General features: G+C 53.4%; 2 protein-coding genes across 4 annotated transcripts in view; one reads left to right on the top strand and one right to left on the bottom strand.

Moving 5' to 3' along the window:
* The window catches only part of LONP1 (lon peptidase 1, mitochondrial), a 52,328-nt gene extending 49,851 nt beyond the window's left edge, over positions 1-2,477 (top strand). The window contains exons 17-18 of one of the 2 annotated variants that reach the window (XM_007059628.4): positions 914-1,078; positions 2,086-2,477. In XM_007059628.4, the coding sequence (XP_007059690.3) occupies positions 914-1,078; positions 2,086-2,250 (330 nt within the window). In that variant the 3' untranslated portion in view covers positions 2,251-2,477. Of the gene's footprint in view, positions 1-913; positions 1,079-2,085 lie in introns of those variants that run through there. The other variant, XR_005223318.2, reaches the window with a different exon arrangement.
* A 1,133-nt stretch (positions 2,478-3,610) lies between these two features.
* RPL36 (ribosomal protein L36) lies at positions 3,611-15,655 on the bottom strand. Of its 2 annotated transcripts, none has more exons than XM_043535778.1 (4): positions 15,651-15,655; positions 11,018-11,112; positions 4,360-4,494; positions 3,611-3,742 (listed from the first exon to the last, which is right to left on the bottom strand). In XM_043535778.1, the coding sequence occupies exons 2-4, from the start codon at positions 11,108-11,110 to the stop codon at positions 3,653-3,655; spliced, it is 318 nt and encodes a 105-aa protein (XP_043391713.1). In that variant the 5' UTR covers positions 11,111-11,112; positions 15,651-15,655; the 3' UTR covers positions 3,611-3,652. The 2 variants fall into 2 exon arrangements, with proteins under 2 accessions (XP_043391713.1, XP_037741359.1); XM_037885431.2 differs by lacking the exon at positions 15,651-15,655 and adding an exon at positions 12,572-12,671.
* Between the last annotated feature and the right edge of the window lie 2,199 nt (positions 15,656-17,854).

The following is a 17,854-nucleotide window of genomic DNA, read 5'->3' as shown; positions in this document are numbered from 1 at the left end:
GAGTCTTGGTGCGAAGGAAAATGGGGGTAGGGGCAACTCCATAACGGAGGGACTACAGACATGAGGTGTGAACGCTGTCCCTCTACAGGTACTGCTAGGCAAAAATCACTGGCACGCAGGCACACCTACTTGGAATACACATCTGGAAGAACCAGAGTTACAGTAACTTTCTCTCTTCTGGCACCGTACCTCTGCTAAATGCTGTTGAGGACTAGCCTTGCAATCTCTAGGCTCTTCTTTATTCCCTCTCTGGTATAGTCACTGTGGCTTTAAAGCCCCTGACCTGGCCTGTCCCCACCTCCTGGGCAGGGTCAGTGGAAAACGGGTGTTGACATTTCATGCAGGATACAAGGAAGTGCTTCAGGAGGTGCTTACATGCGTTTGAGTTTCTAGATTACTATTCACCTGTAAGCACATCCAGAATCTGTGGTATCTTTAATCCTAGTGTCCCATGTCTTAAAGCAGAGATTTTCAACCTTTTTTCATTTGTGGACCTCTAAATTTCAAATGGAGGTGGAGGATCTCTTTAGAAATCTTAGATGTAGTCTGCAGACTCCCATGGGTCCATTGACCACAGGTAGAAAACCACTGGCTGAGAGAACTGAAGCTAATATTAGAGCTGTATAGACAATCGTGATGTTTGAGCAGGGCTACATCCAAGATTCCACCAGTGACATTTCAGCCAAACATCTATGCAGTAAATCAAATGTTGCATCATCAGACAGCAAAGCTGGAGACCTGCTGAAGTCTGGAACTGGGCTTCTGTTCCCCTGACCATACTAAGCTGGCAATGACAAAGGTGTGGAAGTGGGCTCTGCTGCAGATCTGTGTACATCATGACAGTACTAAGTATTTCACACAAGCCTCTGCTTGGTTTGAATGATTGTCAGAGTGTGACTTTTTCTCTTTCCAGGGAGCAACCCCCAAGGACGGGCCAAGCGCAGGATGTACCATAATAACGGCCTTACTGTCATTGGCCATGAATCGTCCAGCGAGGCAAAACGTGGCCATGACTGGAGAGGTGTCATTAACTGGAAAGATTCTTCCTGTTGGTGGAATCAAGGAGAAGACTATTGCAGTAAGCACCTTCCTCTTGTGTAAGATCATCTGCTGGTGCATGACAATGGGGAGGGCCCTCGAGTGCTAGCTGAGTGGCAGCACTGTAGTGCTAGACCAACTACTCCTGCTGTCCTGTGGGTGTTAATAGTGAAAACAAGGTGGGGGAGGGAATATCTTTTCTTGGACCAACTTCTGTTTGGGAAAGACACAAGCTTTCGAGCTACACTGAGCTCTTCTTCAGGGCTCTCTCTTTCCCCAAAAGAAGTTGGTCCAGTAAAAGAGATTCCCTTACCCACCTTGTCTCTCTAATAGGCCAGGACCACCATGGCTCAACAACACTGCAAACAGGCCCAGCAGTGTGAGCATGGAGATCTTGCCTGTGGCCACAAGGTCAGCTTTTATTGGCACCAATGCTGTCCCTGTGCTGTACCTAAGGAGTATCTAGCATGTTGGAAAACCTTGCGTGGTGGTGGCGGCTTTGGTAACAGTTTTGCCAAGGAATAGGCTGGTAACTGAAGATTATCTGGCTTGAAGGGCTTCTGGAAGACTGAGGGGCCTATTGTGGGTTTTTAAGGATAGGGGTAGGTTTGCTTCTCTGAAGGAAGCATTGGTAACTTCTACTGATGGCGGGCAAAGTGTAGCCTGCTTAGCCCTTGCTAACCAGTGCATTGTCTCTAAATTGTACAGCCTGACCTTGGTTAGACCAAGGTTTTAAAATCTTGCAGACCTTGTCTAAACTATCCAAGCAAATTATTTTTAATTCAGGTCCCCTAAAGAGTTTCCTGGCTAAGACCAAACAAGGCAGCCTTAGATACTTTCCATTTCAATTATCCTTGGCATCTCTTAATGTGGAGGAAAATTTTTGGATAGTGACAAAGATAAAGATACAGGCCTTAATCTGTAAAATCCAGGACTATGCACAATGAAGGGGAATTACTTCTTCCAGCAAAGACATGTTCCACAAATTTTCCTTTGCTAAATACACTTCCTACCACAGTCCATATAATGGTGTTCTTTCCTCCCTAGGCCAAGCGAGCTGGTGTTACCTGTATCATTCTCCCATCAGAGAACAAGAAGGATTACTATGATCTTGCTGACTTCATTACAGAGGGACTAGAAGTGCATTTTGTTGAGCACTACAACAAAATATTTGACATAGTGTTTCCAGAACTTGATACCCCTGGAGGATGACTGATGTGAACCGTTTGTACTAAGGGTCCGTCCCTGACTGCTCTACTCCACCCCAAAAGCGAGATGGCCTGGGACAGGTAACACTTGGAGCATGAATATTGCTGCTGCGCAGCCACTGAAATTAATTATGGCTTAATTTGCTGCTGCCTTGGTTACTGTGAGGCATTTCCCACTTACGTTTACGAAGGGATTTGAATTATGACCTGATTAAAATATTTCTAATAAGATGTGGGTCTGCGTTGCACTAGTCTGTCCTGCCTCATCTACTGAAGATGGGATTTACTGATATGTAAGTGATTAAAAACTAAGTTTCCCTATGCAGCTAGGAATAGTGGTAGCAGTTTATTCCCCACTGAAATAGGCATGTACATAGTCAAGAGGTTATGGCAGCTCAGAGAAAGCTCTGTAAAAAGGAACAGGGCTAGATCCTGGTTTTTCACTTCATCTTCAATGGTTGGTTGCAGATGAGTCCTTTACTCTAGCCACCTGTGCTCTAGAGCTGAAGTGATTCTTTAAGAGCAGCCAACCCTAGCTCCTGCTTTCTGTGGGAGGAGCTCTCCCCAGAACCTGCTGAGACTTCCAGCTGTCATTCTTTAATTAAACGGCTGGTGAATATAGGTCCCAGCTTACCCTCCTCAAAGGCAGCTTGGGCTCAGCAGGAGTGCCTTGCCTTGGAGGACAAGCCACTGCACTCCTGTATTATGCTGTTTTCCAAGCCTGGAGTTGATTAAGTGGCTCATATGCATCTACAACTTCGAGACTTACACAGCAGATGGATGAGACTCACATTTTGACTCTTGCTAGTGCAACTCTTACTCCTAATCCCCATATTCCCCTTGAAATAGTAATTCAGCCCTCACCACAAGCTCAGTTTGCCACTCCTTAACTAAAGGGGCAGGCCTATTAAATCCTACAAGACACTTGCATGGGTATGCCTTAAGCAACAAAATTGAGAAGCATTGAACATACAGCCTCACTACCCCTTCCTCCCACTCACCTGTCTGGGATAATGACATGCTGGTTGTTCCACACCAGACAAATGTAATTTTGCGGTGTTGTGGCCATGTTGGTCCAAGCAGAGAGACAAAGTGTGTCAGATAGTGTTTTATTGGACCAACTTCTTTTGGAGAGAGAGACAAGCTTTCACAGAGCTCTTCTTCAGGTCTAGGGCTAACAAAATGTTACCTCACACACCTTGTCTCTCAAATCTAAAATTAACATTTATCCAAAGCAAGACACAGGCCAAGTTTAACCCTTTGTTACTCTTGGAGGTATTTCAGCACTGTCCCTTCCCCTCCACTCCCCCATGGCAAGCGGTCTCCAGTTGTCAAGTTGCTAATAACACCATCATACTGCCGGATTCTCTGAACACACTTTAATGAGTTACAGGAGTTTTTGCAGCTTAATCCTTCTTGGCAGCAGCCTTCCTCATAGCTGCCAGAACATTGCTGAGCTCCTCACGTTTTCGCTTGGCCCGAATGTGAGTACCAACCTGTGTAAGAAAGAAAGCAGCACAGTGAGCAGTTGCAGCATTTGATGCTGGTGCTGTAGTAGGGTGCCTTTCTTATTCTGCCAAACATTGGCCAGGCTGTTTTGGGAGACAAAGGAGATACATGTTCACAGTTGAAGGCCTGTACTGTGGAGCACAAACATAGGCTTGAAGAACAGGGGCTCCTTCAGTTTGATGGAACAACCCCAGCCAGCTCCTCTCCCTGCCCAAATCCCAGTAGCTCTGTTGCATGCTCAGAGCAGTTTTGAGCTTTACTTCCTTCTGGTCCAAGTCACTGGGTTAGCTGGATGAATCCAGCTCAGTCTCACTCCCATCACCCTTGCAAAGCAAGTTCTGGATCACCCTTCAGGGCCTCCTCTTCAAGGGAGCGCCTCTAAGTTCTCTCCATCACTGAGCTAAACTTAGGACAGGCATAGCTGTTGCTGCTCTCCTACGCCATGCCTCCACCAGGCTCCTGATTGCTCAAAGCATTGAATAAGGACAGAGCCAAGTCTGCTGTAGGGTGGGATCCTCTGACTTGTGGGGTGGGGGTGGGGGAAGGGAAGAGGAGCTAGCAAAGCTGGACACATCCTCTGAAGTAAGATGTTAAATTCACTTACCCTTTTCTTTATGAACTTCAGAGCCCGCTTGTCCTTGGAAACTTTCAGCAATTCCATAGCACGTTTCTCATAGGGGGCAAAGCCACAGACCTCTCTGATCATGTCTCGTACAAACTTAGTGTGTTTGGTCAGGCGCTGCAGAGAAACAATGGTTCAGTGTGAGCGTGTAAGAGGCGAGGGGAAATGTTATTTGCCTAAAGCCTTGCTAAGTTAGTGGTTGGGCCATATGTTGCAGGCAACTGGAATTTGCTGAAGAGCCAGGACTGCAGTGATTCTGGTACGAGTGACACCTGAAGCATCTTTCACGCACCCAGCACGACCTGCATTCAGTTTGGAAAGAAGGGTGTAACTGTTTACTGGGAGCTCTAGGTAGACCCCAGCAGGAGACTGCACAGGCTTTACTCTAATTTCCATGTCACTTGTAGGCCCTGGGGCTCTGCACTCTTGCCTGACATGGCAAACACCTGAACTTTACCAACTCAACAAACTGCCACTTGTACTTCAGTCATCTGCACATACAGAGCCAGCTGGCTAGTCCTCCCTCCACAGGTACTGCACATTCCAGCTGGGATACTCCAGCTTCTGAAGGAAAACAGGATCTCCTTGGGAAATTGTTCATTTCCCATTTGTTACAACAGCAGCAAGATGACATTTCAGATACATCTGGCAAACTAGAACAGAGCCAGATGCAGGAACAAGGCAAGTTTAAGAAGCAAGGTTTGAGAAGAATGTGCTGTAAGTCTGCGTAAATAGGCAGTCCTCCTGCATGGACAGCGCCTCGTGCATTGTAGGTGTGACAAGAATACAAAAAATAAAGCATAGGTTAACCCAGATTAACAAAACTCTGGATTTAAGTGCAAATTGTGTATGCTCCTTCCCTGGGGCTGTAGGCTTGGCTAAGAGAAGCAGGACAGAGGTGGCTGCTAAGGAAGGATGATAAAGAACGTAAGAGGGGCCACACTGAGTCAGACCAATGGTACATCTAGCCTAATAGCCTGTCTTCCGACAGTGACCAGTGCCAGGTGCTTCAGAGGGAATGAACAGAACAGGTAATCATCAAGTGATCCATCCAGTCTCCATTCCCAGCTTTTAGCAGTCAGAGACTAGCAACACCTAGAGTGTGGGGCTGCATCCCTGCCCATCCCGGCTAACAGTCATTGATGGACCTATCCTCCATGAAGTTATCTAGTTCTTTTTTGAACCGTTATAGTTTTAGCCTTCACAACATCCCCTTGGCAGCAAGTTCCACAGGTTGACTGTGCATTGTGTGAATACTTCCTTTTGCTTGTTTTAAACCTGCTTCCTGTTAATTTCATTTGGTGACCCCTGGTTCTTGCAGAGGAGTAAATAACACTTCCTTATTCACTTTCTCCACCCCAGTCATGATTTTATAGATCTCAGTCATCTCCCCCCTTAGTCATCTCTTTTCCAAGCTGAGAACTCCCAGTCTCTCTTCTCATATAGAAGTTGTTCCATATTTTTTTTTTTTTTTTTTTTTTTTTGAGATGAGGTAACCAGAACTGCACCCAGCATTCAAGATGTGGGCGTACCATGATTTATATAGCAGCATCATGATATTTTGTCTTCTTATCTCTCTCTTTCTGAAAGGTTCCTAACATTGTTACCTTTTTTGACTGCTGCTGCACATTGAACAGATGTTTTCAGAGAACTCTCCACAATAACTCCGAGATCTCTTTCTTGAATGGTAACAGCTAAATTGGATCCCATCATTGTATATGTATAGTTGGATTTTTTCCAATCTGCATTACCTTGAGAATGGATGGGGGGTGAGGCAGCTAAAGATGCCACGGCACCTCATGTCCTGTGTGCAGAAGCTCTACAGGGCTGAACTCTAATTCTCTGAATGTTTGAGATGTTTTAAGTGGTTTGGAGAATCATCTTGTAATTCCAGGCTGTGGTGCTGCACACTATATTTAAAGGGGACATTCAATGAAAATGAAAGGAGGCAAATTCAAAACAGATCCAATAGAACCTCAGAGTTACGGACACTTCAGGAATGGAGGTTGTTCATAACTCTGAACAAGCTGTTATGGGATGCTTCTCAGGGTGGACTGCTCAGAGCAGTGGCTTAGCTCTGCAGTGGCTGCCTGGCAAGTGGGAGTGGGGATAGGCAGGTGGTTCTAGGCCCTTGGCTGCAAGGGTGATGGGTTTCAGTGGGCACGGGCTGCAGTCCTTTAAAAGTGAGCTGCTACTCCAGAGCACAGCATACAGGCAGGAGCTCAGGCTCCAGCAGTTTACACTCCAGGCCAGGGTTCAGTAGCAGTTTGGGAAGTTTCTTTCCCCAGGCTCTGAGCTTGCAAATTTGTCCCCCTTCCAGCCAGGGGGCAGGGAGAGGGGAAAATAGCATTCACCACTTCCTACCTATAAGTGACTTCCCCTCGCCATAGTGAGTAAGGGTTGGGGGTCAGGTCAGACAGCCCAGATGTGCCTACCTTTAAGATGCAATACAGGCACAGTACAGTATTTGCTGATTGGTTTGGCCTGATAGCTTACTTCCACTTCCCCATGGTGTCCAATTGACTGGTCACTCTGTAACTCTCTATCTTTGAGGTTCTACTGTACAATAAAAGCAAAGGAGGACTTGTGGCACCTTAGAGACTAACCAGTTTATTTGAGCATAAGCTTTCGTGAGCTACAGCTCACTTCATCGGATGCATACTGTCATCCGATGAAGTGAGCTGTAGCTCACGAAAGCTTATGCTCAAATAAACTGGTTAGTCTCTAAGGTGCCACAAGTCCTCCTTTGCTTTTTTTTGCAAATACAGACTAACACGGCTGTTACTCTGAATACTGTACAATACACTCAAACCCCACACAAATATCTTGTGGCAGTGAGTTCCATAGGCTAACTCAAGCCAAGAGTTTAGGATTCAACATATGGATAACAAGAATATCCAGAGTTCTATTAAATACTAAAAAACCCAAGGATTTTGGAAAGGATATAAAGCCTCACATATAACTATTTAGGGTTAGGAAGAAAAGTTCCACCAGGGTAGATTCACACATCACCTGGCATGTACAAATGCATTCACTGGGAAATTCCATTTCCCTTGAGCATGTCCTGCTTTCCCTCAGCTATCCAGACCCACTCACCTCCACAGCACAGAGGTGCAGCAGTCAGAAGAGCCACCACTCATCTTTCTAGAATGTGCAGCACTGTACTTGTATCTCCTTAAGCAGGCTCCCCACAGCCACAGTGTGTATATACTACAAGCCCCAACTGGAAGGAGGGAAAGCAGAGCTAGTCCCTTGTGAAACAGGCTCTCCCAGGTTAATAGCACATTGACCTGCAAATGAGGCCTCTCCCAGCCTCAAAAAACTGACACCTTGTCATAAATCCAGTATCTTCCATCTCTATAGATAAAGGCCAGTGGCCAGCATCTGGTGAAGGCTCAGAGGTATTAGTAGGACAGAACATACGAACGGCCATACTGGGTCAGACCAAAGGTCCATCTAGCCCAGTATCCTGTTTTCTGACAGTGGCCAATGCCAGGTGCTTCAGAGGGAAGTTTCAGGCAGACAGAGGCTAGGGACACCATCCCTGCCCATCCTGGCTAATAGCCATTGATGGATGTATCCTCCATGAACTTATCTAGTTCTTTTTTGAACAACACGTCCTTATTTACTTTCTCCACACCAGTCATGATTTTATAGACCTCTATCACAGCCCCCTCCTTAGTCCTCTCTCTTCCAAACGGAAAAGTCCTAGTCTTATTAATCTCTCAGTTTAGCCCTGAACTCAGCCAGCTGTCATTCATGCCCCCCAGGAACCCCAGCCCAGCTGCCTGCCGTAGTCATTCTCCCCTTGACGGTGTCCGTTTCACACAGACGGCCTCGCTGCTTGCCACACCACAACCATATTTTTTCACTGGGCGGAGAGAGCGATTTCAGTAGAGGCAGGCACAGGGCAGCTCTTCAGCCTCACGGCTGCTGCATCGTCACGGTTTGAAGCAGCTCCCTCTATTCCAGTCCTGAACCCCCAGCCCTCCAACTCTGACAAAGTATCTCATTCCCGACTTGCAGGCAAGGAAATGCCAGTGAGTTGAGTGTTGGGCCTCACTGTTTGGCCAATTAGCAATTAACATCTTAACACCAATAGGCAAATATTCTCCCCTACATGCACAGTCCTGTGCAGGGTCAGGTAACACCTTACAGCACAGATCCAACACTACCACCGATAACACTATTCCACAGCAGCCAGATCAACCACAAGGACCAAAAGCAATCTGAAGCAGCTTTCCTCAAGGGACATAGGTTTTAGAACACTGGCAAACACAAGAATTTCAAAATGTCAAGAACTGAAATTAACCAATCAAATGCTATTTATTTGGGTCCATTATCCTGGTGTGAAAGTACATGCTGCAATTCATGCCTATGACAGACTGCTACTAAAATCTTAATCCCACCAGCAATCAGTGACCCTCTGGTAGCCCCCCCCCACTGTAAGAGCCTCCACTCAGCAGCAGCACCACCAGGAGAAGCTTGAGCACATGCACAACTTTCAGTGCATTCACACTCTGGAACATACCACCACCATAACACTACTGCTACGTCTCTCACCGCTGTCAAGTCAAGTCTATGCCTCTTACATGTCACGCTTCCTCAAATAAGGAAAAAGTTACAATCTACACATGTACATCATCAACACAAATAAATATATGCAGTGGGCTTAAATTGCAGCAAGGGCTGTTTAGGATGGACATTAGAAAAAACTTCCTGTCAGGCTGGTTAAACAATGGAATAAATTGTCCAGGGAGGCTGTGGAATCTCCATTAATAGAGATTTTTAAGAGCAGGTTAGACAAACACCTCTCAGGGATAGTCCAGATAATACTTAGTCCTGCAATAAGTGCAGAAGACCGGACCAGAAGACCTCTTGAGGTCCCTTCCAGTCCTACAATTCTATATTACATCTTATCTCACTACTCTCTCCTCCCATCTGCTGTTTTATGGGAAAGAGTTCACTCTTCAGGGCAGATACCTTGCCTCCATTTGTTTTGTCATGTGCTTAGCACACCTTAGACACCAGACAAATAACCCACGATGTTCAGTAACTCGTCACTTAACGTTGTAGTTACGTTCCTGAAAAATGCGACTTTAAGCAAAACAATGTTAAGCGAATCCAATTTCCGCATCAAAATTAATGTAAATGGGGGGGATAGGTTCCAAGGAAATTTTTTTCACCAGACAAGAGACTTTATTTATTTATATATATATATATATATATATATATATATATATATATATATATACACATATATATATATACACACACACACATATATACACACACACAGTATAAGTTTTAAACAAACAATTTAATACTGTACACAGCAATGATGATTGTGAAGCTTGGTTGAGGTGGTGAAGTCAGAGGGTGGGATATTTCCCAGGGAATGCCTTAATGCTAAATGATGAACTAGTACTCGGCTGAGCCCTCAAGGGTTAACATGTTGTTAATATAGCCTCACACTCTACAAGGCAGCACAAATGGAGGAAGGGGAGACAGCATAGCAGACAGAGAAACACACTGTGTGTGTGATGTGCATTTCCCTTTAAGTAAGCTCACCCCACTCTTAAGTACACTGCCTTGTTAAGTAGATCAGCAAGCTGAGATCGCAGCTGCTGTCAGGAAGCTCCCTCCATCCTGACTCCTGTCATGTCCCCCGCTCCGCTCTATGGAAGATGGGGTAAGCGGGGCGTGCAGGAGCAGGGGGGGACCCTGACAGCCCCCCCACACACACAGCAAGCAGGAGGCTTGGGAAGCAGCTGCAAGGTAGAGGTCAGGAGCAGCACATGGCAGTGGGGGGAGGGACAGGGAATTTAGGGGAGCGGGGAGCTGATGGGGGGCTGCCGCTCCACCCTGGTTCCAAGCCCCCACCAGCTTGCTGCAAAACTGAAAGCAGTGGACAAAGCTGGTGGCTGCCAAACAACATTATAAGGGAGCATTGCACAACTTTAAATGAGCATGTTCCCTGATTGATCAGCAATGAAACGACGTTAACCGGGATGACTTTAAGTGAAGACTTACTGTAATGGCAAAGAATGTGCATTCACTTGTTTAAATACTCATTCCACGCCATACATTTCAGATCTTTATCTGTATCCCAATTTACAGAAACCAACCCATTCTAAAGCCATCCAGCACCAATGGGGCTCTGCCACAAGGACAGTGATCAGCAGAACTGACCAGGACTTAGCCCGTAGAGCTCTCCATTGCCCGCTGAGTCACGCCTCGCATGTATTAAGGCCTCTATGTATTAAACCTGCATGGGTCTGTGCAGTGACTACTCAGGGCAAAGGGTAACTTCCTGACTGTCTCAACAGCTGCAAGCCACGGTCACGGTCTGGCTTCTTAGCCCTGGTACAGCCCCCACCAAACATCAGTCTACGGCCAGCCTGCACTTCCCAGGCACCGGCCATGGCCTCAGCAAGCCATCGCGCCCCCGCAAACCTGGCCCAGAGGCGGGCACAAGCCAGCTACCTGCAGGGTGTTCAGTACGGCCCAGCTCAGCTCTAGCAGCCAGACATGCGGCGAGCCGTGGGCGCAGCACCCCGAGGCGGCTCAGACGCACACCGCCCCAGCCGCGCTGGGTCAGGCCAGCGGCTCCGGGCTGCCCCGCCGCCCGCTCACTCACCCCTCTGCGGCGGCACTGCCGGGGCTTCGACACGTTCTTCGTCACCTTGTGGCCCTTATTGAGGCCGACAGCCATGGGGTAGCGGATCGCCATGTCTGTGGGGAGAGGGTCAGCGGGTCAGCCCCCGGGCCGTGCACAGCTTCCTCCCCCCCCAGCCAGTCTCCGGCCCCCACCCCCTCCAGCTTCCCCCCCCCCCCCAGCCAGTCTCCGGCCCCCACCCCCTCCAGCTTCCCCCCCCCCCCCAGCCAGTCTCCGGCCCCCACCCCCTCCAGCTTCCCCCCCCCCCCCCAGCCAGTCTCCGGCCCCCACCCCCTCCAGCCAGTCTCCGGCCCCCACCCCCTCCAGCTTCCCCCCCCCCCCCAGCCAGTCTCCGGCCCCCACCCCCTCCAGCTTCCCCCCTCCCCCAGCCAGTCTCCGGCCCCCACCCCCTCCAGCTTCCCCCCCCCCCCAGCCAGTCTCCGGCCCCCACCCCCCCAGCTTCCCCCCCCCCCCAGCCAGTCTCCGGCCCCCACCCCCTCCAGCTTCCCCCCCCCCCCAGCCAGTCTCCGGCCCCCACCCCCCCCAGCCAGTCTCCGGCCCCCACCCCCCCCAGCTTCCCCCCCCCCCCAGCCAGTCTCCGGCCCCCACCCCCCCCAGCTTCCCCCCCCCCCCAGCCAGTCTCCGGCCCCCACCCCCTCCAGCTTCCCCCCCCCCCCCAGCCAGTCTCCGGCCCCCACCCCCTCCAGCTTCCCCCCCCCCCCCCAGCCAGTCTCCGGCCCCCACCCCCTCCAGCTTCCCCCCCCCCCCAGCCAGTCTCCGGCCCCCACCCCCTCCAGCTTCCCCCCCCCCCCCAGCCAGTCTCCGGCCCCCACCCCCTCCAGCTTCCCCCCCCCCCCCAGCCAGTCTCCGGCCCCCCCCCCCTCCAGCTTCCCCCCCCCCCCCCCAGCCAGTCTCCGGCCCCCACCCCCTCCAGCTTCCCCCCCCCCCCCCAGCCAGTCTCCGGCCCCCACCCCCTCCAGCTTCCCCCCCCCCCCCAGCCAGTCTCCGGCCCCCACCCCCTCCAGCTTCCCCCCCCCCCCCCAGCCAGTCTCCGGCCCCCACCCCCTCCAGCTTCCCCCCCCCCCCCCGCCAGTCTCCGGCCCCCACCCCCTCCAGCTTCCCCCTCCCCCCCAGCCAGTCTCCGGCCCCCACCCCCTCCAGCTTCCCCCTCCCCCCCAGCCAGTCTCCGGCCCCCACCCCCTCCAGCTTCCCCCTCCCCCCAGCCAGTCTCCGGCCCCCACCCCCTCCAGCTAGTCTCCGGCCCCCACCCCCTCCAGCTTCCCCCCTCCCCCAGCCAGTCTCCGGCCCCCACCCCCTCCAGCTTCCCCCCTCCCCAGCCAGTCTCCGGCCCCCGCCCCCCCTCCAGCGTCCCCCCGCCGCCGCTGCCAGCTTCCCCACACCATCTCCCGGGCCGCCTCCCATTTTCCCCGGCCCCAACAAGCGCCCCCGGCTCCCCACACCTCGACCCTCCCACCGAAAGGCCCCCCCGGCGCCTCCCCGCAGAGGATGGACGCAGATTTTCCCGACCGGCCCCACCTGCCCCAACTCGAACGAGACCACACCGGAAGGAGAAGGAGCGAAGCCGCGCGGAGCTCTGGGATATCAACCGCTCCTTCCGGTCCTCCTATGTTGAGGAGAGGGAGAGAGCGCGAGGAGGGGCTGGGCTGCCAATGGGCTTTCTCTATCTCGCGCTGTGACCATAGAGTCGGGCCGCTTGGGCGCCGCGCCCGGGTCCGCGCAGCCGCGGGCCCCCAGGGCGGGGCGCGGAGAGAACCGGGCGCGGCGGGCTCAGCCGCTCCTGGAGCCCCGGTGCCCGTGGGGTGGGCTCGGCCCCGCTCCCAGAGCGTAGGGGGGAGTCCTGGGCACGCTGCCCCCCCGTGTCCCCCCGGGAGCTGGGAGACCCCGGCCCGTCCCGTGGGCCCCCCCCCGGGAGCTGGGAGACCCGGCCCGTGCCCCCCCCCCGGGAGCTGGGAGACCCCGGCCCGTCCCGTGGGCCCCTCCCCGGGAGCTGGGAGACCCGCCCCGTGCCCCCCCGCCCCCCGGGAGCTGGGAGACCCCGGCCCGCCCCGTGCCCCCCCGCCCCCCGGGAGCTGGGAGACCCCGGCCCGCCCCGTGCCCCCCCGCCCCCCGGGAGCTGGGAGACCCCGGCCCGCCCCGTGCCCCCCCGCCCCCCGGGAGCTGGGAGACCCCGGCCCGCCCCGTGCCCCCCCGCCCCCCGGGAGCTGGGAGACCCCGGCCCGCCCCGTGCCCCCCCCCCCCCGGGAGCTGGGAGACCCCGGCCCGCCCCGTGCCCCCCCCCCCCCGGGAGCGGGGAGACCCCGGCCCGCCCCCCCCCCCCCCGGGAACTGGGAGGGCCCGTCCCGTGCCCCCCCCCCGGGAGCTGGGAGACCCCAGCCTGCCCCGTGCCCCACACACACCCCCCGGGAGCTGGGAGACCCCGGCCCGTGCCCCCCCCCCCCCCCGCCTTTTGCTCACTTCTGTCTTCCAGAATAACTAGTGATGGACAACAGACCACAATTCACTGCAGCAGAATTTAAGTCGTTGTGAACAAAATATGATTTGATCATATTACATAAGAATGGCCTTATTAGGTCTGACCAATGGCCCATCTAGCTCAGTGGTTTTCAAACTTTTGTACTGGTGACCCCTTTCACACAGCAAGCCTCTGAATGCCCCCACCCCCCCATAAGTCAGAGGTGTAGGGACGCTCCATTACCCGCTAGCGATGGAGAGGCTGAAAGAGCTGTACAGACAGCCAATAAAACCCTACAGCAGCACGAGCCATTCTTTGCTCTTCTGAGCTACAGATCAACACCAGTAGCAGCTACTGGATACAGTCCAGCACAACTCCTGTTGGGCCCAGGATCTTCCTACATGGCTCTGATTGCCGTCTCAGGGCCTCAGTCTAGATGCACCATGATGGGTGTGGGTAACAAAGAGCAGACAAAGAATGGCGAAAGAAGAGGAACATGGGTTCGACTAAGAACCCAGTGCCTTGGGTTGGGCGTGTGCCTATCAGACTAGAATTTGTATTAACATAGCACCTGGGGTTGAAAATGTATTTATTATGTGAACTGCGATAGGACCTAGCACCCCCAGTCGAGGCCCCATTGTGCAAGGTGCTGTACGCATACGTAATAAAAGCCAGTCCCTGCTCCAAACAGTGGACAGTCAGAGCCGTTACTACACTAGCATTGGGATCAGTGTGTGCACATCAGCTCCTCAGGGCAAGTCCGAGTCTTCCAGCATGGCCTGTGCCTTGTGCACTGTGGGTGCTTCATGGACACAAGAAACATCACCTAAATTAACGCAGCTTAGCCAGAGCTCTGTGACGGAGCAGGTGGGGTAGGACTCTGCTGGGGGCCCACCTAGGAGAGGCACCAGAGCCTGCTGCAGGAGGAAGGCTGAAGGGCAGGAGGCAGGCAGGATTGCGTATTGCTCCCCCAGCTGGAGGGAACTCCAGCTGTTCACTCTCAGAGCTGCAGCACCTCGCCCGCAGCGCTCTGCTCAGGCAAGCCAAGGCTCCCCAGGGATCTAAGCCCTTGGCGGGCCCTGCTTCACCACCGGAAGTCATGGACAGCAGCCCTGCCCTGAGGTATCTCAGCCTGTGGCAGCCTCCAGCCCTGGCACACATCCTGGGCTGGTGGGGTTAGTGCTAGCTGCTGGCTAGCGAGTTCAGCGCTGTGACGCTGGGCTGGGATGGGCAGAAAGCAACTGGTTCCCCTGGGACGGGAGGCTCCTCTGTGCGGCTCAGGCCCAGAGTGCGCTTCACCCTGCCCTCCCCGGGCTGCCTGGCCTGGACACGGGATCTCCCTCCGTAGCACAGGGGCACGGCCAGAACCCCACACAGCATGCAGAGCCAGCACAGCGCTCTGACCATCAGCACTGAGCAGCCAAGAGCAGAGCCCTCAAGAGGTGACGCTGCCTCACAGAGCAGCTGCAGAACAGGCTCCAAGGGTTCTTCTATCACCAGGGAGGCCAGGCCCAGAATGCAAGCGGAGTCCCCTGCCCATGGCTGGCTCCATTCCAGACCCCATTTCCCTGTGCCCCTTGGGCAGCCAGGCCCCCAGGTTGCCCCTGCGTGTTCCCGCCTTACAAGCACTGCTATGGAGCAGCCCCTGCCAGGGAGTGGCCCAACAGGGAGGCAGGGTCCCTGTGCCCGCCTGCAGGAAGGCCAGGGACCACACAGCAGTGGGTGCCCAGCAGGGAGGAGGTGGCCAACTGGCAGCATGGCCAGTGGCAGCCGCAGGGCGTGGCAGTGCTTGCAGCAGAAGCGCCCCTGGCCCACACTACTTAACAGGCCTGCAAGACCCGCAGCCCAAGACCTATAGCCTGCCCTCTGCACCCAGCAACATGGGCCTAGCAGCATTCAGGGCCAGCTGTGGGAGCTAGCAGGCCCATGTCCACCATCTTCCAGGTGGCTGAGAAAGCCCTTCATGGGCATGGAGCTGCACAAGCAGATGAAGCACTGTCGGCAGCATCAGTCCCTCGGTGAGCCTGGAGCAGTGCAGGATGGGTGCAGCCCTGGGTAAGAGCAAGAACCTCTCTGGGAAGTTGGGCGGCAGCACCAACCGCTGATCTTTCGGGGTGACAAGGTGGCAGAGCTCAGGAAGACCTGCCCCACCTGAGGGAGCCAGTCTGCAACCTTTCATCGCCTGCAGTCAGGATGAAAAGCCTCCTTCAGGCCAACTTCGCCCCAGGGCCAGCAGCAGCCCCCCCTTGTGCCCAGAGAAAAGCCGCGTGGAAAGTCAAACAGTGTCCCTCCAATCCCAGCATGGGAGGTGTTTGGCCAGCTTAAGTAAGCACTTTCTGTGGCGCCCCAGGGACGGTCGGCCTCAATGATGGGCCTGGGGTGCACACATCCTGCAGTATCCCATGGGAACCTCAGGGAGCACCCTGCATTAGGACGTTCTCCACAAGGCTGAGCTGGCTGAACTGCTCCACTCACTCGACCTGCCTCTGCCTCTTTCCCGTGGGACGGTGCCTGCCCACTGTTGAGGTGGCTAGGAAGAGGATGGCTTGCAATGCTCCATGCCAGACAGGCTGGGCTCCAATTGACCTCAGTTATGGGAACACCCTCAGGGAGCTGACACCTACAGGAAATACTGGGGCTCAAACTTTCCCTAGGCTTTTATGTTACAATGGATTTCAATCCCCTGCCTGAGGGCCAGCTGCAGACAGGGAGCTGAACCCTGGGCAGCTGGGCAGAGCGGGACACACACATTCCTGCTGGTCCTCCCACTGCAGTCACTTCATCTGGAGGCCAGACATTCAGCTCAGGTCAAGCTGGGCTCAAAAGATGCTTGGTTCAGGAGGAAAAAGGAGCTAGAGCCTGGTGTTTCTAACATTGTTTGGCAACACCGGGTTTGAGCCATCTGGAACCTGGCTGTTACAAGGCCATAGAGAATATCCAGCCCTGGGAGCACCAAACAAGTGGGATCACTGCCTTCCTTGCTGATGCCCCCCACCCCTGTGAAACTGCTGGGGCAGTGGGGAAAGGAGCAAATCTGTTGGGGCCATCAGGGAGCAGTGTGTCAACTTTTATTTAACCGGATCCCAAAATAAGCAGACACGGCAGCAGCCAGCCTAGGCATTTGTGTCCCAAGGAGCTGGAGCAGAGGACCAGGTGCTGAGAGGTTCAAATGTTCCTATGGACCTTATCCTAGAAGGTGCTGATTTCCTCCATTTTCCTTGTTCACAGTTGGTTTGGAGGACTTCAGCATCTCACAGGATTGCGCCCTAACTGAGCAGGCTGGTCCTACTCACTGGAGTAGCTGGGAGAGTCTTACACAATGTAACTGGGAAAGGAGCACTGCTTGTTAAGGGAAATTCCCTGTGTTCCTGTCCCAGAGTCTGACTGGAGACAGCCCAGGCTGACGGCTGCATGAAGCTGCAGGGCCCATTCAGTCACAGTGGTACTTACAGGGGGCTGATTCTCCCAGCTGGCTCCAGTGCTGCCCAGGCAAGGAAGAGGAGAATGCCTTACTCCATGAGTCACACCTGCCTGGCTCAGATGTAATGACTGGCCTGAGGTGCAAGGCAGCTGAGCCTTTGTTGTCCTTAATGAGAATTATTGAATGAATCCATCTGTGGTTGACAGATAGATGTGAGGCCCCTTAGCGAGTTAATTTCCAACACTCTTTCTCCAAGAGCAGGGTGTGAGGCGAAGGAGCAGGAAGCTGGTGGGGTGTTAGCCCAGCTGACATGGCTGCTCTTTGGAAGATGTTCTGGTTTTCTGGTGGAAATGCAGCCACCTCGGGGGTGGAGCAAGGCAGATATTGAGGCACACAATAGTGCTGAGGGAATAATTTGGGCAGGGTGCTGGGGCAAACTCCTAGTCTCACACGATGGTGGGATGGACTTTGTCCTCACCCATAACTATTTCACATTTGGGGACAATGTATACCTTCAAATCAGCGGCACTGCTATGGGTACCCGCATGGCCCCACAGTATGCCAACATTTTTATGGCTGACTTAGTACAACCCTTCCTCATTACTCATCCCCTAACGCCCCTACTCTACTTGTGCTACACTGATGATATCTTCATCCTCTGGACCCGTGGAAAAAAAGCCCTTGAGAATTCCACCATCATTTCAACAATTTTCCATCCCACCATCAACCTCAGCCTGGACCAGTCGACACAAGAGATCCACTTTCTGGACACTACAGTGCTGATAAGTGATGGTCACATAAACACCACCCTATACCAGAAACCTACTGACCGCTATTCCTACCTACATGCCTCCAGCTTTCACCCAGATAACACCACACGATCCATTGTCTACAGCCAAGCGCTAAGAGACAAGCACATTTGCTC

Source organism: Chelonia mydas, chromosome 25 (assembly GCF_015237465.2).
Source record: "Chelonia mydas isolate rCheMyd1 chromosome 25, rCheMyd1.pri.v2, whole genome shotgun sequence".
Lineage (NCBI taxonomy): Eukaryota > Metazoa > Chordata > Testudines > Cheloniidae > Chelonia > Chelonia mydas.
This window is presented reverse-complemented; position numbering and strand designations above follow the sequence as displayed.

Excerpts from the sequence above, each read along its gene's own strand:
- RPL36 (XM_043535778.1), bottom strand. The coding sequence starts at position 11,110 with ATGGCGATCCGCTACCCCATGGCTGTCGGCCTCAATAAGGGCCACAAG. Across the intron at positions 4,495-11,017 it reads GGCAGTGCCGCCGCAGAGGG|CGCCTGACCAAACACACTAA; the intron begins GTGAGTGAGCGG and ends GTTTCTCTGCAG. Across the intron at positions 3,743-4,359 it reads TGAAGTTCATAAAGAAAAGG|GTTGGTACTCACATTCGGGC; the intron begins GTAAGTGAATTT and ends TTTCTTACACAG.